The sequence below is a fragment of the Notolepis coatsorum genome (genome assembly GCF_963971535.1).
Source record: "Notolepis coatsorum genome assembly, chromosome: 5".
Taxonomy (NCBI): domain Eukaryota; kingdom Metazoa; phylum Chordata; class Actinopteri; order Aulopiformes; family Paralepididae; genus Notolepis; species Notolepis coatsorum.
The window spans coordinates 10,456,390-10,481,881 of NC_140169.1; the positions used below are offsets into that span (position 1 = coordinate 10,456,390).

General features: G+C 41.0%; 1 protein-coding gene across 1 annotated transcript in view; it reads left to right on the plus strand.

The window, feature by feature from the left end:
* The first annotated feature begins 389 nt into the window (after nt 1-389).
* The window catches only part of ube2f (ubiquitin-conjugating enzyme E2F (putative)), a 179,204-nt gene continuing 154,101 nt past the window's right edge, over nt 390-25,492 (plus strand). The window contains 2 exon segments of the mRNA XM_084315096.1: nt 390-572; nt 23,649-23,798. Of these exon segments, the coding sequence (XP_084171222.1) occupies nt 23,684-23,798 (115 nt within the window). The 5' untranslated portion in view covers nt 390-572; nt 23,649-23,683.

Below are 25,492 nucleotides of genomic sequence, written 5' to 3' on the forward strand. Positions count from 1 at the left end.
AGGATAACAGTACTGTATATTTGCATATCTTGTATGTCACAAATGTAACAGTACTGTATACCTGTATGTAATTTATATGTCAGAAATGTCATGATATATATATCTGTATGTTGCGTATGTCATAAATGTCATTATGAATTGAAAATGGGGGACCCTGATGTAAACAAGATGAACGTCTTTCTCTGGTCTGCATCCCCTTAACAATTGTGTGTATTGAGCTGTACTGTACTGTACCCATCCTGCAATCTGTTAAATAACGTTTTCAATCAATCAATCAATCAATCAATCACTTTTGACTCTCTCCGCGGAACTATAGTTGTCGCTCCTTCGATATCTACCCGGACAATAATTGCGAACGGTACAATCACTGCACTTCCGCCGCTCTGTGACACCGGAGCGGAGTTCTGACAACTGATCGCTGACACTTTGTTTATATTATTTCACTATTTACAAGATTGTTCCAGCTTGAAGTGATTCTTCTCCAGGAGGCGGCAGCTCCGCGTCCCGAACAGAAGAAGCGTGTTGCTTGATGATGGAGGTTTAGAAGAAGGAGGTTCTCTGAGACACAGCAGGTAACAGAAACACAAGATACAGCAGCAGCTACAGATCTAGAAGAGACTGACTTCAGCTTAATAGAGAGACACTTCGCCAACAAGCTGCACCAATTCATTAACTGACCAGACAAGTTCTGTTTTGTGTGCAATTATTACATAATGCAATGATGGATACAAGTTGAGACACGCCTTTTAGTTTTTATTTTAGTTGGGAGGTGCTGCACCTGCCATCGCATCCTACCTTGCTAACGTTAGCTCTGCATGTCATAAATGTATAGATGTAGCAGTACTGTATCTGTTTGTCATAAGTTATGATGAATTGAAAATGGGGGACCCTGATGTAAACAAGACGAAAGTCTTTCTCTGGTCTGCATCCCCTTAACAATTGTGTGTATTGAGCCGTACTGTACCCATTCTGCAATCTGTTAATAACGTTTTCAATCAATCAATTAAATCACAGTTACTAAACGTTAGGTGACGTTATACCTGTGTAGTTGTTTTATATGGTTGACTAGCAAACGATGCCATACAGACTACAGTATATATTAAAATAGGCACTGGTGGTGTGTGAGATAGCCCAAGGCAAGTTAATTTGCCATGTATTTGATTAATAAAGCCAATTTATTCAGCTACCTTAATAACCAGGCTTTAGGTTCCCAGGTTGTGGGGATTTGCTTGTTTGTTAGATTTTATAGTTTAAACAACTCAATGCAGCTTAGTGGTTTTCAAACGTATGCTGGTGACCATTTGCTTATATTACGTACATTTCATGGCATTTTCTAATCTAGACTAATGCACCAACTGATTTAGCAGAATAGAAATATTAGCTTCTAGTCTGTTTCGGCAGCCTATAGCCCAATCCTGTCCCAAGCCTGTCAGTGGAGCTAGTATGAGGGCAAAGCTAGAAAGGAAGGAAAGGTGTGTTTACTGAATGAGCCCTGTTGCCCTTTTTCACCTGTATTGCCCTGCCCTGTGCCCTTGTTGTGATGAATGAATGAATGAATGAAAACTTTATTTAACAGATTGCAGAATGGGTACAATACAGTACGGCTCAATACATACAATTGTTAAGGGGATGCAGACCTGAGAAAGACGTTTGTCTTGTTTCCATCAGGGTCCCCCATTTTCAATTCATATAGACATTTATGACATACACAACATACATGACATTTATGGCATAGGGACATATAGGTATTTAGTACTGATACATTTGTGACATAGGCGGTATTCAAATATACAGTACTGTTACCCCTAGATCCTGACAGAGTATATACATATGATGGGGAGGAGACTGTACATTAGGAGGGGGTGGGTGGGTGGGAGGGAAATATACATACGGCGGGGAGGGAATATATACATGCGGTGGGGAGGAGACTGTCTATTAGGAGGTGGTGGGGGTTTTGGGCATTTACGGTGGCCAGTTTCGAATTGCAGCCTCCCGTAGGTGCTGGGCACTTTTCACAACAAACAACATACAGACATGTCATATGTGTAATATAGCTATTATGTGTGACTGGATCTGCTCCATTTAGCTGCTGTGTGCTGGTTACAGTGCCATGTAACGGCAAAGACTGAGCAAAGCACTTGTCGGCTAAAAGCAGAGAGCATGCACTTTTCAGTTGATCAAACTAACAGCAGGGGCAGGAGCTGTAGTAGTAGTAGGTCTCATAGTTTATGTAATGTTACCACAGCTGTGTGATTTAAGGCTGGAGTTACACCTAGGCTGTTTTCGTTTCGTTTTTCAGGTGAGTTTCGCTTTCCAGAGCGCAACACACGTGGCAGCCGAGTTAGACATTCGTTTTGCACCTTGAGCGCTTTCGTTTTGTCAGAACGAGGCTTGGTCAGACCACAACGGATCTCGCCTCGAATTCAGCACTGAGCATGCACAGGGAGGTAGTTACTCTCCCTCGTCCCCGCTGTCGTCCACACTCAGCTCAGCTGTGAGAGAATTGTTGAATAGATACACAAATGTTCTAGAATGTTTGATTATGACATCATACTGTGACATGATGACATCACAAATGTTCTAGAATGTTTGATTATGACATCATACTGAGCTGGACCTGTACTTTGTGACGTTATGTTATTTCGGGCATTCATAACATTATTTCGCGCGACTGTACATTGTAACTTTAACACAGCCCAGCTGTCAACTGTACTTTGTAACATTATGTTATTTCGGGCATTCATAACATTATTTCGCGCGACTGTACATTGTAACATTAACACAGCCCAGCTGTCAACTGTACTTTGTAATGCTATGTTATTTCGGGCATGCATAACGTTATTTCGCGCGACTGTACATTGTAACGTTAACACAGCCCAGCTGTCAACTGTGTGCTGTGTTAATGTTAATGCTACTCCAAAACGGAAAACACAATTTAGCGGTTTCAGTAGGGCCACAACGTATCCGGCAAAAACGGCATTTCTATGTAACAGGGACAGCAAACGTATTCAAAAACGAGCACAAAAACACTGTGTGTAACAAGGGCCTTAGTTTGAATGGCAGTTCTAGTGCACTAGTATGGCCTATAGTTGCTCACACATACTGTGTAGCCTATTATTTGCTCACATACACCGTAGCCTGTTTGCTCACACACACTGTAGCCTATGTTTGCTGACACACTGCAGCCTATGTGTGTGTTGTGTTGATGGCATATCCTTGTCAATCATGCAAGTTCAGGGAGACGCAGCCAGCATGTGCCGTGGAATGTTGTTGTTTTCAACTAGAACCGGAAGTTAGGAACCGGTTCCTATTAGAACCGGTTTTCGGTGCCCAAACCTACTCAGTACCTACACAATCAGACAGAAGCTACTAACCCTACTACACTCAGTACCACTACCTACACAATCAGACATACGCTTCTAACCCTACTATCCTCACTAGTCACTACCAGTACCTACACAATCAAACTTGAACGACTAACCCTACTACCCTCAGTACCTACACAATCAGCAGGGAACAAACTTAACTTTTTGCTTACCAGCCATTTGGCTGGTCGATTTTTAAAAGTACCAGCCGGGCAGATTTTTTACTAGCCAAAAATTATAAATAGCTTTTTAGTATATCGCCATGTGTTATTATTACATATAATACTCTCATATGCTATTTTCAATTAATATCATAAACAACATAAGGAATATTAGCATAATTTTGAGTGGACTGAAGGAATGAGTCAGCCTTAATAGTTTTAAATGCAAATAATTGATTGAAACATAGAAGTGGGGTCGGGACACAGACACACACACACTGTGTTTCAACTCACCACCCCCGCATCATATTGTAGTCTGTCTTCAAACTTCCACTCCTCTCAACATTTTTTATATTTGAATATCAACATTATCTGTCCATCCTCAGTAATCCTCAGTTTACTATAATATACTCCTGTCCTGAGTCCTGACTAGTGACTCCGTCGTCTTTCCAAACGCACGCACACACAGGGAAGGGGAGAGTGCCCCCCCCCCCATTTCCCTTTCCTCAGTGCTGTTTATGGCTCTGTCTCGTCTGATCATCAGGATTAGCTTGTAGTAATTGGTACATAAACGTTAATTTCGGGCGATGTGGGCATAAAGGAATGGTGACGGTGCAAAGCATGTAGCTGCATTGGACTCGTTGTGAGAAGAAAAAAAACATCACAGACTTATTTCGCGTCTGTAGGCGCACTGCTGTGTTAACGCTGCTCTGTTTACAACGCTGCTCTGTTTTCAAGAAACAACACTGAGTGGGCGGATATCATATGACTCGCGGAGTTGCTAAGGGTTTTTCAAAATAAGAGTATCATATGAACCTGAACGTTGCTAGCTGCCAGAGCCCAGATATGACTGGAGCTGCGCTTGGGGCGGCAATGAGACCCGCACAGGATTTTCAAAATAAGAGTATCGATATGAACTACACCCGCCAGCTGGCGGGCAGACTATTATTGTTCGACGCCAGACGGTAAATCTACACGCATTTGGCGATGGGCGCCCAGTTATTTTGTTCCCTGACAATCAGACAGAAGCTACTAACTCTACTACCCTCACGTATATACGCAATCAGACACAAGCTACTAACCTTACCACCCTCAGTACCTCCACAATCAGATCGAAGCTACTAACCCTTGGCTATCCTCAGTAGCTACACCATCAGCACTAGTACTACCCACCCATACTCCATGCTTTTAGAACCTACTGTTCAGTAGATTCGCCCAGTAGATCAAACATCATCTACTACTGTGCAGTAAGGAAGTTGTGGTTTTGTCCCGCCCCTTGTCATGGATATAAAAATCACATTACATGTTGTTAGTGTCAACAGTAGCAGTATGCAGCATCTAACTTGGTTGGTTGTTACATAATTTGTGATGAACAGACAAAAGTAAACAGTGAATCTACTTACACTTGAAATGTATATTGTCCGCATGGGGGTTTAAATTGTCTGCTTCTATGATTATTTTGGTTGTAGAGAATAGAACGTCAGTGAAGTCGCACCTTGTATTGTAATTTTTGCGAGTAAATCATAAATCAATCGAGACAGTTAAGATTACTGAATAGGTACCCAACAAATACCTACTGTCTCAAACCATCATACTGAACCTTCACACTGAAAGGACCGTACTGCTGGGGGTTTTACAGACACGTCACTGTCAAGATGAAGAGAGGTTGCCATGTTTGTTACTTTTTACCCATCTATGACAACCTCTGTTGCTTTGAAAGGGCTCCATTGCTAGTTGGCACTGTGTCAGTCTGCAGAAAGTAAGGGTAAGGGAAAATAATGTCTAAAGAAGTGTGTGTCTGTAGTCTCTATACGAAGTCTGGTCGCCAATTTGAGTGTCTGGCTGACTGTGGCAGGTAGCTAGTTAACAGCCTGGCTGTCATTCAGTACAGCTGGGCTGCAGTGACTGATGGCTGCAGCAGGTGTGTGTGTGTGAGATGGTTGGTTGGACTGACTCACTGATATCGGATCTTCTTCCCCCCTCTCTCTCTCTCTCTCTCTCTCTCTCTCTCGCTCTCTCGCTCTCTCTCTCTCTCTCTCGGACTTTACTGGACACACATGGACTCCTAACATGGAATGAGGGAAGCCTATTGGGTAGGGGTGGGAATCACCAGTTTCATCACGATACGATATCGATTCTTTGGACAACGATACGATATTAGTAGGGATGCCCCGATCGATCGGCCACCGATCGTTATCGGCCGATACTCAGTATAAATATGCAATCTGTGAATTCCGATAATTAGTCATATTCGCCGATAGCGGAAACCGATCAAGCGAAGCTCTCACTCGCTGTCTGTCTCAGACACACACGACCTGCAAACTGCCGCTGCTCCTCCTCCCTAGCCCCGCCCGCCCCCGTGTAGAGTTTGTAAACAAAGAGGTGCGGCTCCTCTGCTCGAGTCTGTAGTGCATTCGACCTGCGCTAACGTTAGCTACCTAGCTATCGTTACTGTTTAAACAAAATTACCCAGTCAACTATTCACGTTTAGTAGGCATTGTCTAACGGTATTTAGCCGGCTAGCTACCGATAGCTCCTGATATCAACAAATGATCCAGAAAGTCTAGTAGTTCATGTTCATACCTCAGTTAGCTTGCGTTAGCTGACGTTCGTTTACTGTCCAAACGAAATGTCCCATTGAACTAAAGTTCTGTCTTAACGTCATCTAGCCGGCTAGCAGTAGCTACAGATAGCTCTTGATATCAATGTCTTATAACATTGATTTAATGCGTATTCGAGCTGAGGGCTTGCTGAATGTGAAATGACCAAAGCACTTAACGTTACCAATGGGGTCCCGCTGCAGCGCCGGAGAATCCTTTTTGGAGCTGGGCTACTAGAGTACACACAGACAGTGGAGCTGTTTGCAGATAGTGAGCATTTTGACTTGTTGCGTGGTGGCGATGTCTCGCAGTCGCAGATAATACAAGTACAAGTCTAATTATATAATATATATATTTTATAAAAAATAAATAAAAAAAAACGTTATATAAAATAATTTTTAATTTCTTTTTAATCAAAAACAATCGGTATCGGATCGGTATCGGCCGATATGGCTCACGACGATCGGTGATCGGTATCGGTGGCAAAAAACGTGATCGGGGCATCCCTAGATATTAGCCGATATCACACAGTCTGCCACGATACGATTCGATTCAGGTGCCTGCGATCGATATGAGACTATATTATATGCCCATTTAACACAATCGGTAACATTTAAATCAACAACAAAAAAGGCAATGGAAATATCATTTGACATTTTTATTTTTGAGCTCTTCCAGACATTTAAATGAAAAACAATATTGTTTTTAATACAAATAGACCTCCTGTTCACTGTTTTTTGTTCGTTTTTCTTTTTTTTCTATATTAATATCCTATTCACTGTCACAGAGCTGTATTAAGGTGCAGTACCGGCCAGATCCTGTTAGTGGGGCTATCCCGAGAATGCACCCTCCTTCCCAGGCCCCACTTCTCTCTGCCTATGGCTCTGGGTTAGCTTGTTAGCTTACGCTCACGTAACGTTATCTTTGATCTTTAACGCGACGTGGGCATAATGGAGTGGCGAGGATTGCAAAGCAGGTTAGATGCATTGGACCCATTGCAGAATAAAACAGCAGGGACATGTTTTGGGTCACAGAATAGGCACACTAGTCTTGCTCTAGTGACGGTCTAGACGCTACTGCTGTGTGCTGTTGATGTTAAACGGAGTTTCACAACACTGGGCACGAGGCGATGACGTCGCCGTCGCCGGATTTTCAAAATAAGAGTATCGCAATATGAATCGATCTTTTTACGTTGCATCGATCCTATTTGATTATTGATAATATATCGATCTGGATCGATGTATCGTCCCACCCCTACTATTGGGACATTCTGATCACAAGTTTTGAGTCTTGCTTCCAGGGCTGTACCGAATAGTTCGAAGCTTCATTCATAACATTGACATTCGAATTCAAAATCAACATTATATATTTTTTTTAATTATATTTATTATTATTATTATTATTATTATTATTATTATTATTATTATTATTATTATTATTATTATTATTATTATTATTATTATTATTTTTATTATTATTATTATTATTATTATTATTATTATTATTATTATTATTATTATTATTATTATTATTATTATTATTATTATACATTTTTTTGATTAATCACTTTATTCAAATTGAGGATTTCATTTGAGGAGTTTTTATTTATTATAAAAAATTAAATAAAAATAAACAATGATTACGTCATAAAATATGACGACAGACATTCAAAGCTTAATTCGAAAACTTCAATAGAAGCTTTGAATGTAAAAAAAAGTACATTCGGTACAGCCCTACTTGCTTCTCTGGTTTTTGGCTTTGGGAAGAGAGTAGCTCTCTGTCTTTTCTTTCGAACTGCTTTGGCAGTTAGTGGCAGCAGGTGAATCCAAAACATTTCACCAGTCACTCAGAATATTTAACCGCTGAAATGGATCTCGGCAGTTTGACAGACTTACTGTAGCAGCTGGGGATGATGCACTGTCTACAGCCCAGTGACCATATCCATATCAGCCGGTATCTGGGATTTTCCAGCCATAACAGAAATATTAATATGGGTTATTTTCATGACAGAAATGTTAACACTTTGATCGCCAGGGTTAAATTCATAATTTACCATCTTTCGCCAGCCCTATTTAACATGGAGAAGTTCCCCTTCTTTGCAGGGCTATAACTTTTTAAATTGTATTGCTAAATTGACATTACTATGGCCCATTCAACATCCTATATCTATTGTTCAGGGTGTGGCAACGTTATACTTTTTCATTCACATATTCATACTAAAATACGGTCTAAAGTATAAGTATGTTTTTATTGTTTTCTGCAGCTTTCTCCAGAACTTGATTTATAGCCCCAAATGCATTATATTGATGATGAAATACAGTTTGATAGCAATCGGCGCGAGATAAAACATTTCAACTGGACGTACTTCTAGAAGTTACTAAGTATGATCTGATGATGACCGGATGGGGGGGGGGGTCGTTTATAATTCCGTGGCCAACGTTATATGATGCATCTAGTGTGGGTGATATGATCATTAGAGCAGTTAGTATCGAACACATTGAAAAAAAACGCTGAAACTCACCGTATCTTCCTCGCGCCGTTGGGCGATGAGCGTGGAACAGACATTTTCCTATTATGGGATGTAGCAATATCCGATCCATTTCCAGGTTGTATAATAGTATATACGTCCAAATCATGTTGTTTATCGAGTTATTTGCAACCGATCGATGTCCAGTGTAACAAGATGGAGTCCCACTAACGATAGCGAGTGCCCGGACGAAATATGGGCGAGCACCACTTCAGGCGCGTCACTTCCTGTTTGGGTGATCCGCCGATCGGCCACCAGATGGCGCTCTTGAACCGTTGGAGAGTTGAGAGGGGATCAACAGGAGATCTCAGGTTTCCGGGGGAGAAATATGATTTCGATCACAGATTTTTTAAATATTGATATCAAAGACGCTGTCCAGCGTCTTTGGCAGAATGAGCATGGCGGGGAAAGACGTGTCCCAGCGTTTTTGGCGATTAAAATGTTAATATGGGTTATCGGCCACAACAAAAATGTTAATAGGAGTTATCAGTCATAACTTAAATGTTAACCCTTTATTTGCCAATGACGTGTTACCACGTCATTCTCCGCCATGCGTAATCTGCCAATGACGCCGTAAGGCGTCTTTGAGATCAATATTCCAAAAATCTGTCATGTCGATCATATTTTACCCACGGAGACTTGAGACTTGCTGTTGATCTCCTCTCAACTCTCCAACGGTTCAAGACCGCCATCTGGTGGCCGATCGGCGAATCGCCCAAACCGGAAGTGACGCGGCAGGAAGTGGTGCTCAACCATATTTCGTCCGGCCACTCGCTATTGCTCCCGGGACTCGAGCTTGATACACTGGATAGCGATCCGTTGCCAATAACTCGATAAACAACATGATTTGGACGTATATACTATTATACAACCTGGAAATGGATCGCATATATCAACATCCCATAATCGCGAACTTTCTGCTCCACGCTGACCACCCAACGGTCAGAGGAAGCTGCGGTAAGTTTCAGCGTGTTTGAATATTATGATCCATATAAACTGCTGTGATCTATGTATCGCCCATACTACATGAATGATTTAACGTCGGCGACAGACTTATAACCCCCCCCCCCTCCGGTCACCAGCAGATGATGAGGCATGACGTTTAGGACCTTGTACAATTGACATTTTTAATCTGACGTCAATCAGTATCAAACTACATTTGATGATGTAATATATGTATTTATAGCTATAACTCGCGTTCGGCAGAATGCTGCAAGAAACCGATAAACATTTATACTTTAGACTTTAGTATTTTAGTATGAATATGTGAATGAAAAAGTAGAACGTTGCTACATCCTAAACGATAGATACTTGACGTTGAATGGGCCATAGTAATGTCAATTTAGCAATACAATTTAAAAAGTTATAGCCCTGCAAAGAAGGGGAACATCTCCATAGACTTACAGTACTGGCAGACAGTGGATTAAGATCAGAATAATCCCTGGCAGATAAAGGGTTAATATGGATTATTGGCCATAACAGAAATATTAATATGGGTTACTTATTTTCATAACTGAAATGTTAATATGGGTTATCGGCCACAACAAAAATGTTAATGAGTTATCGGTCATAACAGAAATGTTAATATGGGTTATTGGCCATAACATAAATATTAATATGGGTTATATCGGTCATAACTGAAATGTTAATATGAGTTATCGGTCATAACTGAAATGTTAATATGGGATATGGGTTATTTTCACAACAGAATGTTAATATATGGGTTATTTATCGTCCATAACAGAAATATTAGGCTAATCAAGTCAAGTCAAGAGTTTTAATTGTCACGGCTAGGCTCGGGCGGTATGACTTTTTTCATACCGTTATACCTTGATTACCTAATACCCCGGTTTACGGTATATGACGGTATGACTTTCATTATCATCAGCGCGGGGGGGGGGGGGGGGGGCGGGGGGTGGCAACCCGTGTTACCAAGTAAACAAATCACGGAGATGGCCAGTTCTCCTGCAGCAAGCTAGTGCTAACGTTAAGCTCTCAGAATGCTAGCAGTTCTCCCGCAGCAAGCTAGTGCTAACGTTAAGCTCTCAGAATGGTAGCAGTTCTCCCGCAGCAAGCTAGTGCTAACGTTAAGCTCTCAGAATGGTAGCATTTCTCCCGCAGCAAGCTAGTGCTAACGGTAAGCTCTCAGAATGGTAGCAGTTCTCCCGCAGCAAGCTAGTGCTAACGTTAAGCTCTCAGAATGCTAGCAGTTCTCCCGCAGCAAGCTAGTGCTAACGTTAAGCTCTCAGAATGCTAGCAGTTCTCCCGCAGCAAGCTAGTGCTAACGTTAAGCTCTCAGAATGGTAGCAGTTAGCCCGCAGCATCCTACACACAACAACAACACACACTATCGTCACAACGCTTTACGGTATTTTCACAGCACTGTCGCAACATTACCGTAAAGCGTGAACACCGTTGTGATCATACACAACACTACAGTTAGCTCTCAGAATAGCCAGTTAGCCCGCAGCACCAGCAACGGTAAGCGTGTCTCATTTAATTTCACTCACTGAAGCGGGGTTCCCCTCCTCCTCCTCCTCCTCCTCCTCCTCCTCCTCCTGTGTGTAGAGACAACCAGCTCTGCATGGCTCGCCCCACTAGTGAGGACTAGTCTCGCCCTCTGCTGGCGCGTGTGTGCACTACAACAAAACTCCGTTTAGACCAGGGGTGGGCAACTTTGTATATGGTGAGGGCCACAAAATGTCCACAATCAATCTGGGGGGCCGCATTGTTTATCGGCAGTCCCGCCAGTAGTACCCCATCACTCAAATAGCCCATAATAGTCACAGATGTGATAAATAAGGTATATAAACAATTATAATTTGTTGTAACTTTGTTTTTATTCCATTTCAAATGCATTTAGTAATGCAATTTCAACTTTATGAATTTATAAACAGCTGAATTTAAAAGTATTGCTGTAACCCCAAATATATACAAAAATTATCAATTATAATTAAGGCTTCTAATAAAATAAATGTATGAACTTAAAGCCCACTGCTCAACAAACACAAAGCAGCATTCCTGCTGCATTTCACTACAACAGTAAATCAAAAGTGCAATAATAAATGATTTTGTTAAATGTATAAACTTTTATCCTGCTACTAAACAAAACATTATAACACTGAAATGCATGTTATGGATATGAAGCACTCAGGAATGTTTTGTTTAGTAGCAGGATACAAGTTTATACATTTAACAAAATCATTTATTATTGCACTTTTGATTTACTGTTGTAGTGAAATGCAGCAGGAATGCTGCTTTGTGTTTGTGTTATTAGTGTTATCTGAACACTACAAAAGTAAACAAGTAAAGTGCAAGTAAAGTAAAGTGCAATACTACATGCCTCCCATTGACCCTTTATCAAACTGGCATGACATTCACCCTCGCCCCACAGTGGGTCAATAATGGTTATAATAATAATAATAATAATAATAATAATAATAATGGTCCCCTCTCTACACCTCTCCATCATCCCCCCCCTCTCTACACCTCTTCATCATCTCTCCCCCCCCTCTCTACACCTCTTCATCATCTCCTTCCCCCCCTCTACACCTCTTCATCATCTCCTCCCCCCCCTGTCTTTAATGAGACACTTGTGGTCTCTCCATTTGGCGCACAATAGCAGGAATGTCAACTTCAATGTTTGTGCATGCAATCTGTATCAGATGAAATAATGTTTCATCCGACAGCCTGTTTCTCTCCTTTGACTTGATGTGCTTCATGTTTGAGAAATTGCTCTCACGTATGTATGTGCTCCCAAACATACTGGCCATAGAGAGGGCAAAGTCCCTGAGGAGTGGGAAGCGGGGCTCAGGTAGCAGTTTCCAAAACGAAATTCCCCTCTCATTTCTCTTTGCTTGAAAAAAAGGATCTGACTGTAGCTCGCACAGTTCAAGCTGCAACGGTGGGGGCTGCTCTGACACCGTAGCGGTGAGGGGGCCGGCAAACAGCGCTATCCGTGACTGCATGCTGTTGAAATCTTCAAACCGATCATTGAATTGCATTTGCAGTGTTTCAATGTCGCTCCTGTACTTTCCAACGGCTCAGCCATCGGATTTCTGTGTGTAGCTGCAAGTCGCCATAATCAGTGTCCATCTCTTCCAAAAAGGAGACAAACTTTCTATGGTTTAGTGACCTGTTGCCTCCACGAATTAGATTGGTAACCTTGGTAACCAAATCCATAACATGGCTGTATTCAAGCTTCTTGGCACAGAGAGCCTCCTATATCAGATAAAAAAAAAGAAAAACGATTTAACGACTCTCGCATATAATTTGACTACACTCGACTCGCATTGGTCATTATAGTGACGCACAATAGATGGAAATTGTGTTAGTGTAGTGCCGAGAGATGGGAGTCGGAGACGGTAGCTCGAGGTAGAGCGAACAGCATTTATTTGTGAGACAAACACAACATGCTACTGCTACGTTGCTTGCAGTCGACTGACTCGTGGTGGCAGGAAGTGCCACCTCATATAATGTTCGGGCGGAACTCTTGTTCCTAACAATAGTTCCGTGGGTGAATTATGTACAATTAACAATCACTACATTAGCGAACTTACCTGATGTATAATGCAGTGCAGCATTGGACACTCAACGCCACTCTGCCTTAGAAGCCCGGCGAATCCATCGGTAACAACAGCCGACAGTTTATCAAAACCCCCATATTGCTGCACGGCACTTTCAACAGCGTTGAATATGTGCACACTAGGGCTGACCCCTATTAGTCAAATAGTCGACTAATCGATCGAAAGGAGTCATAGTTGACTGCCAACTCTTCTTAGTCGAATACAATACAAAAAAATAAAAAAATAAAAAAATAAAAAAATAAAAAAATAAAAAAAATAAAAAAATAAAAAAATATTATAATTTTTTTTTTTTTTTTTTTTTTTATATTGGCCTGGGGCCGCATGGAACGTCGGTGAGGGCCGCATGCGGCCCGCGGGCCGCCAGTTGCCCCTCCCTGGTTTAGACGGTATTAATAATAATAATAATAATAGATTGAATTTTAAGAGAGAAGCGCCTTTCTCAGACTCAAGGACACTGTACAAGGAAAGGATGGAAAAAAATAAAAGTAAGTAATAAAATTGAACAAATATATATAATAAAATACATAAAAGATCTGTGTATAGTAGCAACAAGAAAAAACAAATAAGATAAGAGATAAAAATAAATAAAAAAAGGAGGCAAGTTCTGTCCAATTGGATGAAGTGGTTAAAATTAACAAACAAACAAACAACAAAACAAAACAAAACAACGGAATCTGTGGCTTAAAAAGAGTCAGGGGTGGGCTACTTGGGAGCGGGGCCGCGTTGCGTGAAGGCAAGTGTGAACAGGTGGGTTTTTAGCTTGGTTTTGAAGAGGTTGATGGTGTCAGGTATTTTCAATACCGTCGGTATTTCGAAATACCCCGGTATACCGTAATACCGTCATACCGCCCAAGCCTAGTCACGGCATACAAGTATACAATGAAATGCGGGGGGGTCTTGCCTGCAGCGATTGTGCATAATACAATAATAATAATATAAATATAATAAGAATCCAATAGAACGACATTGTGCAATAATACAAGTAATCAGTAATCAAAGTAGGGCATATCGGTATATGTACATGAGTTTTTACAGAGCATGGTAGGACATGCTAGGTCCTGTGGTAGTGCAATACACGGTTAGCTACGGATGAGGCACTGGGTCTTTATGTACATTGCTATACAATGCTATATTATACAATCTCAAGTTATACTATACTATTCTTAAAGTGACCTTTCCTTTTGTAAAGTGGCCATAAGTGTGAGCGTGTACAGCATGAGTGTGTTGTGTGTGTGCTCATGTGTGCTTGTGTGTGGAGAGTTCAGTGTTCAAGGCTCTGATGGCCTGGGGGAAGAAGCTGAGCCGAAGTCTCTCTAGTTGCTGGTGTTCGCAGGCGTTTGCCTGACCACAGCAGCTTGAACAGGCTGTTGTTGGGGTGGTGAGGGTCTTTCATTATTCTGCAGGCTCTGGATTTGTACCTCTTGTTATAGGACCTGCAGGGGAGGTAGTGCAATACCCGTGGTGATGTTTCCAGTCAAGATGCTCTCTACAGCTCCGGAGTAGAAGGACTGGAGTATCTTCCCAGATACTCTGAACTTCCTTAACTGTCTCAGGTGGTAGAGGCGCTGCTTCGCCTTTTTTTTACGACTGAGTCTACTATATGTGTGTTGTCCATGTCAGATTAGGGGTGGACGGTATGGTCTAAAATTTATATCACGGTATAATTTGAAGCATAGACGGTAACGGTATATATCACGGTATCATCGTTTTTGATTATTTTTATTTTTTATTTTATATATATATATATTTTTTTATAAAATATATATATTATATAATTAGACTTGTACTTGTATTATCTGCGAGACATCGCCACCACGCAACAAGCTCCACTGTCTGTGTGTACTCTAGTAGCCTCCAGCTACGGCCAGGATTCTCCGGAGCTGCACCTGGACCTATACTCGAGTAGCCTCGAGCAGAGCTACGGCCAGGATTCTCCGGCGCTGCACCTGGACCCTATTGTATTGGTATAACGTTAGCAAGCCCTCAGCTCGAATACGCATCGAATCAGTGTTATAAGACATTGATATCAGGACCTATCTGTAGCTACTGCTAGCCGGATATATAACGTTAATACAACGCCTCAGTGAATTATTTAGTTCAATGGGACATTTTGTTTTGAACGGTGAACTAACTTGCGTTAACGTGAGCTAACAGCTAACGGAGCTATCATACACGTCTCTACTAGACTTGATGGAGCGTTTGTTGATATCAGGAGCTATCGGTAGCTGGCCGGCTAGATACTGTTCGGTTAGACAATGCCTCATCATGTATTAAACTAAAAGTGAATAGTTGACTGGGTCATTTTGTAACGGTAGCTAAGCTAACGTTAGCTCAGGGAGACGCCGTCGTCCTCCCGACCATGTTCTATAGATATCTATGCTCCCGACAGCTCCCGTGTCCCGTCCCACTAGACTACTAGACCCGTGTTTACATGCGTGCGGTAGGGGCTGGCACGCCCACTGCGCGAAGCCTCCTAAATAACTTTTTCCAGTTCGCACATATCTATTATCTATGACTAATTCTATCTATTTTTAGGGGCAAATGCGAGTGAAATAGTCGCGCTGTGGTTACATGACGTCATTGCTATTTTAGAGCTACTCTACCCGGTTACACGGTATAGTCAAAATCCATACCGTAGAGCAAATTCATACCGTTTATACCGTATACCGTTTATACCGTCCACCCCTATGTCAGATCCTCTGAGATGCCAGCGTTTCCGTTAGAACATATTCGTGCCGGTCTGGGTGTCCTGCAAGATTTCTATCCCCGGACATATTCGAGAAATTCCGGTCAGCCTGGTTTTCCTTTTTACCGGCTGAATGCCACAATCGGCGCCAATGTTAACGTTAATATCGCCTAATCTATGTTTTAAATTATGGCTATGTGTCTAATCTGCCCATCGCATTATCAAAGACTATTTTCCAGTCAGTGCTGTCAAGGCTGTTTATCGCGTCGTTTCCGTTTCAGAGCAGTTAGAAAAGCCCCCGTTTTCAGATAAAAAACAGCTCATTCTGGAGCATTCTATGAAAATCGTCTTTTAGTGGAATATTCCACAACGTTGATATTCGTCGGCCTTTTTATGAATCGTTTTCAAATAAACGCTAGATGATCAATATTATACGTGCACGCAAGCACATTACGGCCGCGCGCGGATAATCGCCCCGTTGATTTCCTCTCGGACTTTTACAGTGAAACCGAAAGAAGACATTTCACAAAACAGCTTATAACTTCATCAAACTTACTCTGATTATCCTAACACTGATAACATAGAGTCCTTACCTGACATCAGATGGTATCCAACTGGTATATTCCAATTCCTGATCACCATTCGAAAAAATCGATACGTGTATGGATCCAACGCGATACTGTAGAACTCCATGATCAGCGGGGATCTGAGGTTCCAGAATGAACTGTGGTAACCCTGGCTGGATCAGTGAACTGGAAAATGTGGATATAATGTCGCACCTCAGCCAGGAGAATTAAACTTTCCACTCGGGCCTGAACGCTCGACATTTCTGTTTCTGTTTTCTTTCACCACGGCATCAGCGGTCTCTGTGACTTCAAGTTCAGAAGACTCATCTTCATTGTCATTATTATTAGACCTGCTTGTGCTTGGTTTCATGAAATATTTGTTAAGCTTAGCTTGTTTTGGCCACCTCTCTCTCTCGCTCGTATACCTGTTTGTCGTTATGGTGGCCAGGCAGGCTCAAAAAAAGAAAGAAAAAAAGATTCACATCCGAGCGGCGCCATCCGCGCTTTATCAGAGTGAAGCAACATGTAATGATTGTTTCGTTCATCGCATAGGCTATTTAATTTTAGCCTATTTTAATACAATTCAAATAATAAAATTGTGCTTAGAGAAATTATTTTCACCGGACATTATGACCGGAGATATTTAAATATTCGGACTTCAACATATTTTGCCGGTCAAATACCGGTAATTACCGGCTAACGGAAACGCTGGTGGACCCCCAGGTACTTGAAGCTGCTCACCCTGTCCACGGTAGCCCTGTTTATCCTCAGTGGTGTGTGTGTCCCCTGCTGTCTCCTCCTAAAATCCACGATCAGCTCCTTGGTTTTACCAATGTTCAGGAGCAGGCTGTTGTCCTGGCACCAGCGTTCCAGTACCTCAACTAGAGTTGTTCCGATACCGATACTGCCTAAAATGCTGGTATCGGTATCGGCGAGTACCCTCTAATTCTGCGCTCCGATACCATATGACGTAATTTATCAACAACACTGCGGTCTGCTGAGTGAGGATTATAAAACAAACGTGTTTTTAACCGACCGTGAATTAAAGAGTCAATGCCATTTGTCATTTTAACAGCAGATACTTTCTTAAAATGCCATCGTCCCGACAGAGCGCTGTTGACAGGGGGGCTCTGATGCGTTCGCTTGGTGGTGTTATTAGCATTGAACAGCTAACCGAAAGCTAGCGTTAACTAACGTTAAAGTTTTAGCTTTAACGTTACCTTGGTTAAAGTTGGGGCTATTCATAATCCAGCAATAATGGCTGCAGACCTGCAAGCAAAGTACAGCAAGTTGGCAAAGGAGTATTCCAAGTTAAATCACATTTTCACCAGTTACAGTCTTTCCATCTACCGGTAGCCCATGCTAGCTAACCTAGCTCACGTTAACGTCGTCACTGATCGACCACCTCGCGTACACAATTAATGACATGTTGCGGACAGCCATATCGGTGACAATGTTTAGCTTTTAGTGCCAAATTATACGAGTCTGAGGCGGAGTCTCAAAAGAGAATGTTGAATATTTATTGTGCAAAAATCCCAACAGAGCCTCTGATACTTAAACGGAGCCTTGTGGAAGCAAGTGCAGCAACGAATAATGTCCGTGTGGAACTAATGTGCCAACAACCTTTCCGTGGGTGAACTCATTGAGATAGTTTTCAATTACTGATACTAATCTATACAATCACCTGTTGTTGAATAAATACCATTACTTTATAGTTATTACAAAAAAACAGTATATATAAAACAGTAGCTGTAAAAAAAAAAAAAAAAAAAAAAAAATTATTATTATTATTTTTTACTGTATGCACTGGTATCGGATCAGTATCGGTATCGGCCGATACCCAAAGCTTAGGTATCGGAATCGGATCGGGAAGGAAAAAATGGTATCGGAACATCTCTAACCTCAACCTCCTCCCGGTAGGCCTTCTCGTCGTTGTCCGAGATCAGCCCCACCACCACTGTGTCGTCCGCAAACTTCACTATGGAGTTGGAGCTGAACTTGGCCACACAGTCATGTCATGTGTGTATAGTGAGCAGTGTTGTGCTAGTTACTGAAAAATAGTAACTCAGTTACTTTACTAGTTACTAATTTCAAAAGTAACTCTGTTACGTTACTAGTTACTTACACCCAAAAGTAATGCGTTACTGTGAAAAGTAACTATTTAGTTACTTGAAGAAGAAAAAAATTACTCTCATACAGATACTCAAAATCGGTTGATCAACTTGACAGTTTCCATTCACATCACTGAACTCTGCTAAGCAGGGTTCGAAATTAACGGGGGCTTGGGGCATAATGCCCTTGAAAATGGACAAAATGCCCTCGAAAATCAGTTAAGGGGGGCACTTAATGCCCCCGACAGTTTACTAATTATATATATTTATCCGGTAATGGAGCGTCTGGTAATGGAGCGTTGTACGGTTCAGATGACGCGCAAATAAAAAAATTCATTTGGCGGAGCCGGTGTTCTGCACTGGCTGCAGCAGCAGCACTGCAGCCAGCCAGGTGCTAGTCAGTTTGTGTAAAAATGGCACGCACAATATAAATCAATTTTCATTACGACTTTAAAAACATAGCCAATAACATTACATAGGCCTACACACATCTTGCCATAGCGTTAGCAGTTTGTACAATGTTTGTAGCTGTTAGCTAGCTAGCCCTTCACAACAACAGCTAACACCGTAGCTACTAGCTACTGTAGCAGAGGAGGAAATGGGAGTCTGAGAGGCGGGGTGTTTAAAGACAATGATAGGCGTTTATTTAACATCCAAGAAGGCTAACATACAACTGTGTTTTACTAACTCCAACCGGGACTATTATCGCTTTCGCGCTGCTTGTTGATGTTATGAACTGCTCCTAACGTGACCGAAGCTGAAGGTGCCACACTCTAAAATGTCCGTGGGGACCCGGCGCCAACCCATAGATAGTTCCAACTCACCGAATTACGTAATCCACCACAGTTGCACTCAATATTTAAATAATGTTAGTCTAAATAAATGTAGACAGAAACATAATAATTTCAAGCAGAAAACGAATCTTTCCATTAAGAACTGACAATCAGGGAATTTAAACATGGTTGACATTGTTTTTGTGTGTTTATATTAATTAAAGAAAGGAAAGTCTAGTGCTGGCTGAGCATATTGTTTGTTTGTTAATACTGTTAATTCTCAGTCAGTTCGGTCTTTGTGTGCCAAACATTATTTAAGGCTGTAAACACTGTAAACCTTTTATTTTATTTTTAATAAATGAGAAGCATGTTTAGATTTGAGTGTTAAATTTTTTTTTAATAAAAATGTACGTATATCGAACTGAAAACCGTGACCCCAAAATCGTGATACGAACCAAACCGTCCATTTTGTGAACCGTCCCACCCCTACCGTTTATCATAAAAATTCAGTGCCCCCGAAATACAAAAAAAAGCCCCCGAAAATCAATTAAGGGGGGCAAAAAAAGCCCTTGAAAAAAATTTTTAATTTCTAACCCTGCTGCTAAGCAATGTGGTCTAGATACAAACGCAAATCTGACACAAACACAAATGTCCCGACGTAATAAGAAATGCACCGTGCCTAATTGCTCTGGGAGGTTGAGCGCAGGCACGTTTAGGTTGCGCCAGGGTTTCCGTTAGAAAAAATTGTTGCCGGCCTCAGTGTCCGGTAGATTTCAATCTACCGGTCAAATGAGAGACATTCCGGTCAGAGTTTATTGAGCTTAAAAACAATTGATAGGCAAAAGAATGACAACAAAACAAAAGAATGACATCATCAAGGCATGTAGATTTATAATATTTTTACTTAAAACTAGGCTACTTTTGCGTATAAAGTCATTATATTCCAAATAAAATAAGTCCCGAGACTCGTGCTGCTGCCGACTTTAAATCAAATAGGTGTCTGTGGGCAGTCATCCGACATTAATAAACAACAGTCTGTTATAATCACATTTTTATGAGCTAACGAATTCCGTTATATTGGACATTTGTATTAATTATATCAAGCGAAGAACTGAGAAATTTGGCAGAGAGAGACGGCAACATTATCGTGGGTCTGCGTGACGACTCTCTCTCCACCTCCCAATGACTTATTTGCGAGAGTATGGCGCTGCAGAGCAGCAGATTCAGCTGTTATTGGCTCTTTTCTGGGAACCGCACAACAGCGCCCCCCACCCAACATTGAATTGAAAATGGCTGAATTGGAGTACTGCTGGAGTACTGCTAGGGCTGGGCGATATGACCAAAAACATTATCGCGATAAAATTATAAAATTATTTTCATATAATTCGATATCGATAATTATCGTCGATATAATGTCCGTCAAGTTTAATTAACTTCTTATGCTGCTGCGAATGTCTCAAGTCGAGTTGATGTCGTCATCAGTCTGCGCACGTTAGCCGACAAGCGGAGTATCACATGACAATAAATATGACACTAAAATACTCTCTTCCGCCACAATATATTGAAACGACGTCCACTGTATATCCCACACTACCATAAACGTGGCCTCAGAATTCAAAACACACACATACTCGGCACGTAAATATATAAAACAGTGCCGTGCAAGCTAGTTATCCTAGCCAGCCTGTTGGTTCTAAGCGGTGGATTCCATGACAATGTGCTAAATATGACACTAAAATACTCTCTTCCGCCACAATATATTGAAACGACGTCCACTGTATATCCCACACTACCATAAACGTGGCCTCAGAATTCAAAACACACACATACTCGGCACGTAAATATATAAAACAACGCTGTGCAAGCTAATTAGCCTAGCAAGCCTTGTTGTTGAGTGAGTCCTACCTCCTTCCGGGTCTCGGCCATCTCCTTCACTGATTGGTTGTTAGCTGTTGTGCGTAAGCACGTCATCACGTAACGCTGGTTGTTGTGAGTGAGTGTGCTGAGCCGAGGCTGAACGGAGCCAAGCTTGGAAAATCGATATATCGAAACTTTGCGACCACGTTTCATGTTTATTTCGAGGAAATAATTTATCGCGATCGTTATCGTTTTATCGCCCAGCCCTAAGTACTGCATTGTGCTGCTGTTGCTCCGGCTCTGCAGCTTCACAAAAGTTCGCACACCCAGCACTAAGCCCTCGCTGACAACGTCGTTGTCATTATTAGAAGCAACGATGAAACAAATCATGTAATGATTGTTTCGTTCATCGCATAGGCTATTTAATTTTAGCCTATTTTAATACAATTCAAATAATCAAATTGTGCTTAGACTCAGGGAATTATTTTCACCGGACATTAAGACCGGAGAGATTAAATATGTCGGACTTCAACCGATTTTGCCGGTCAAATACCGGTAATTACCGGCTAACGGAAACGCTGGGTTGCGCGCATGCACGTTTAGGTTGCGCGCATGCACGTTTAGGTTCTAGGTTGAAAATAAGTGCTTGAGGAACAGCCTTGATATCTGTCGCCGGAGCGTTTCATTATAACCGTCTTGCAACGTTGTTTAAGATATCAATCGTGCATTGCAACGTTAGAATAGTTAGGATATCAATTGTGCATGAAAGGACTATATTTATATTGTTTGATTAGTATTGATGAGATTCCCTGGCAGATTTGTAGTCAAAATGCGTTGATCAACTTGAGTTTCCATTCATTTACATTCACATCACTGCACTCACCAGTGTCTGTCGAGATGTAATGTAACGTTAGTCCAGCAGCCCCTTAAACATTTTCTTTATCTCATTTCCATGTTGTACTGTATATATTCTCTCTCCAAGTAGTTGAAAAAAGTTTTCCGTCCCATTTGCTGTGTGTCGCCTGGTATCATTCTACGCGGGTGGCGAGTGGATTTGGATGAGTCCTGGTAGTTAACGTTAGACTCTAGTATCTTTGAGCCAAAACACAAATGACATAACTAAAACGTTATTTTCTTTTCGCTCGACAAAAGAGAAATACGCGAGTAGCTGGGCGCTGCCATTATCAGTCAGGATCAGGAATAGTAAACAAAACACGCCCCCAGCATAGCGTTTCCCCGCAGCCAGACAGGATATGAGGATAATAATAATAATAATCACTACCGCTCGCTATCAATCTACGCCGTATATAACGCAAATAACGCAGTAAGGAACCATTCAGTAACGTAAGTAGCGTTACTGAATTTCAAAAGTAATGCGTTAGAGTACTAGTTATCGCCAAAAGTAACTTCGTTACTGTAACGCGTTAGTCCCAACACTGATAGTGAGTACAGCAGGGGGCTCAGAACATGTGTTATCGTCCTTAACAGAACTGTTATGGGTTATTTTCACAACAAAAATGTTAATAGCTAGCCATCTAAGGATTCTAAGGAGAAGAGAGACTTGTTCATACATTGAAACTGAGATGTATTATGTTATAGAGCAGGGGTTCTCAACCTTTCTGCTGCCAAGGCACCCCTGTGTCCAACAAAATATTCCAGGGCACCCCTACATACGATAAAGACTTTTCCGGTCCTGTCTTTTTTGCTACAATGATGACAAAAGTGCTTGCTTTCAAAATAACGTTTATTTTACCCATTGAAACCGGGAAACACATTTGTGTGTATATGCAGGCTATATAATGCATTATTAGCAGGCGTTTCAGGTCTAAATGTATAAATAAATATAGCAATAGTGTGACCATTTCTCAAACAGAAAATCATGTATTTTTTTTTAAATACAGAAAAATATCAAAGTGCTCTTGCAGCTGCACTGTTTTCCATAAAGATTGTAATGGCCATGTTTTGTCTGTAAATGTCTGATTAACTTGGAGGGTGCCAAAGACTTGTTGGATAGCACTTGAGAACAAATGACACATTGTGGTTGTGGTGAGCTTTTGCTCCCAGGGAATACAACAAAGCCATAATTAAGGTAACCATCTTCATATTTCCGACATTTTGCCAGTTTTGGTTTAGCCGAACATTTTAGCTTTTTATTATTAACAGCTTCTGTGTCATTATGTATTATATTGTATTGTGTATTATAACAGTATTATGATGTTGGTTTCAGGAGAGCTGTATTATAACAGTATTATGATGTTGGTTTCAGGAGAGCTGTATAACAGTATTATGATGTTGGTTTCAGGAGAGCTGTATTATAACAGTATTATGATGTTGGTTTCAGGAGAGCTGTATAACGGTATTATGATGTTGGTTTCAGGAGAGCTGTATTATAACAGTATTATGATGTTGATTTCAGGAGAGTGCAGCGTGGGGCAGGGCAGCAGTGGAGCCATGCTGACGTTGGCCAGTAAGCTGAAGAGAGATGACGGGGGCAAGACAGGCCGCACCCCCGGACCCTCTGACTCCACCCACAGGATCTCAGTCAGAGACCGCCTCCTCACCAAAGGTAAGAGGAACATAAACTCTCCACGCTACGTCATATTTGTATGCTATCTGTTGTGTTTCAGTATGTGTTATAATAAATAATAATAATAAATTGGATTTGAAGAGAGAAGCGTCTTTCTCGGACTCAAGGACACTGTACAAGGAGAGAGAAGCTATATAAAAGAGAGGGTAGATAAAAATTAGGAAAAAAAATATTTAACAACAGGAAGCGGTAACAAGAAAATTAACAAACAAAAACTAAAAACTTGAAAATGTTCTTTAATATGAATGATAATGAATGATACATCTGATTAGCACTACACTCTGTAGTACTAATTTGCATATTTTGTACCGAATTTGACCACCTGTATATTGCTGTTGTGTGCTGTAAAATGATTGACAATACATTTTAATCTAATGATATAAAAAGGAATACTTAATCACTGTATCAAAATGTATAATACCCAAGAGGCATTGACTGTAGTTCAACACAGATATTTATTAGTACTTTGGCCTACAACAATCAGGATACACGATAGGTGAGGGGAGAAGAGGAGAGAAGTGAGCTAATGTTCATTTGTTAGGTCTTAAATGGAACAAGACAAATAAAGTCTTCATCTTCATCACATGTCATGTGGTACAATTTAGGATGCTCTTCCAGATCTGACACGCAGAGCTTAGAGCCATATGAAATCCGTTTTATTATTTTCCAAATTCCATTTTATTTTTTCCCAAATTCCGTTTTTTCCGTTTTAATATTTCAGAATTCTGTATTTTGCTTTTTATGCTCATTTTACCATCAGAAATAGTGTCTAATAAGTGGGAATGAATAAATGTCTACAATTGAATATGATATAACAGTCCATTTAATGTTTTTAAGTGCTGCAACTCAGAAATACAGTTACATTTTACACAATACTTTTCAAATAATATTGTGACAAAATAAAAATACACATTTCAAGTGTAAACAATAGATACAGCTAGCTACTACTGACATTATCACAATGTCAGTAGCCTAGCTATATCTATTTTATTGTGATGAAATATAGTAATGCATAATTTAGGCACCTTTAGTTTAGTTTATTTCGTTTATAAAGGACAGTGTATAATGACAATCGTTTGCATTAAACAAATGGATTGCAACAGATTTAGCAAGAAGCTATCATTTCCATCTATAGTCCTATGTACTGTAAAACGTTTCATAGCTATTTAAGTTTATTTCGATTATAAAGGGCAGTGTATAATGACTCGTTTGCATTAAACAAATGGATGAGTGCACTAGATTTAGCAAGAAGCTATCATTTCCATCTATAGTCCTATGTACTGTAACGTTTCATAGCTATTTAAGTTTATTTAGATTATAAAGGGCAGTGTATAATGACTCGTTTGCATTAAACAAATGGATGGGTGTACTAGATTTAGCAAGAAGCGATCAAACGTTATAGCTATTTAAACCACAAAATAGTGTCGCAAGTGTTTTTGTGGCTCCAGTCCACGGAACGTTGACAGAATTAGCAAAACACCTTATCGCCGGAGGCATAAAAGTCATTAGGATACTGCTCTGCTCTGAATTGAGGGCTTATTGGGGAATTTATTAGCTTCTTGACGATGTTAACACAAGCAGCCAGACGCTTGAGCACCGCGGCTGTGTTGTGTGTAACCCGCTCTAGCGTCCGCCTCCCCGGTCGCGTGTGCACCAAGCGTTCCACCCAAAAA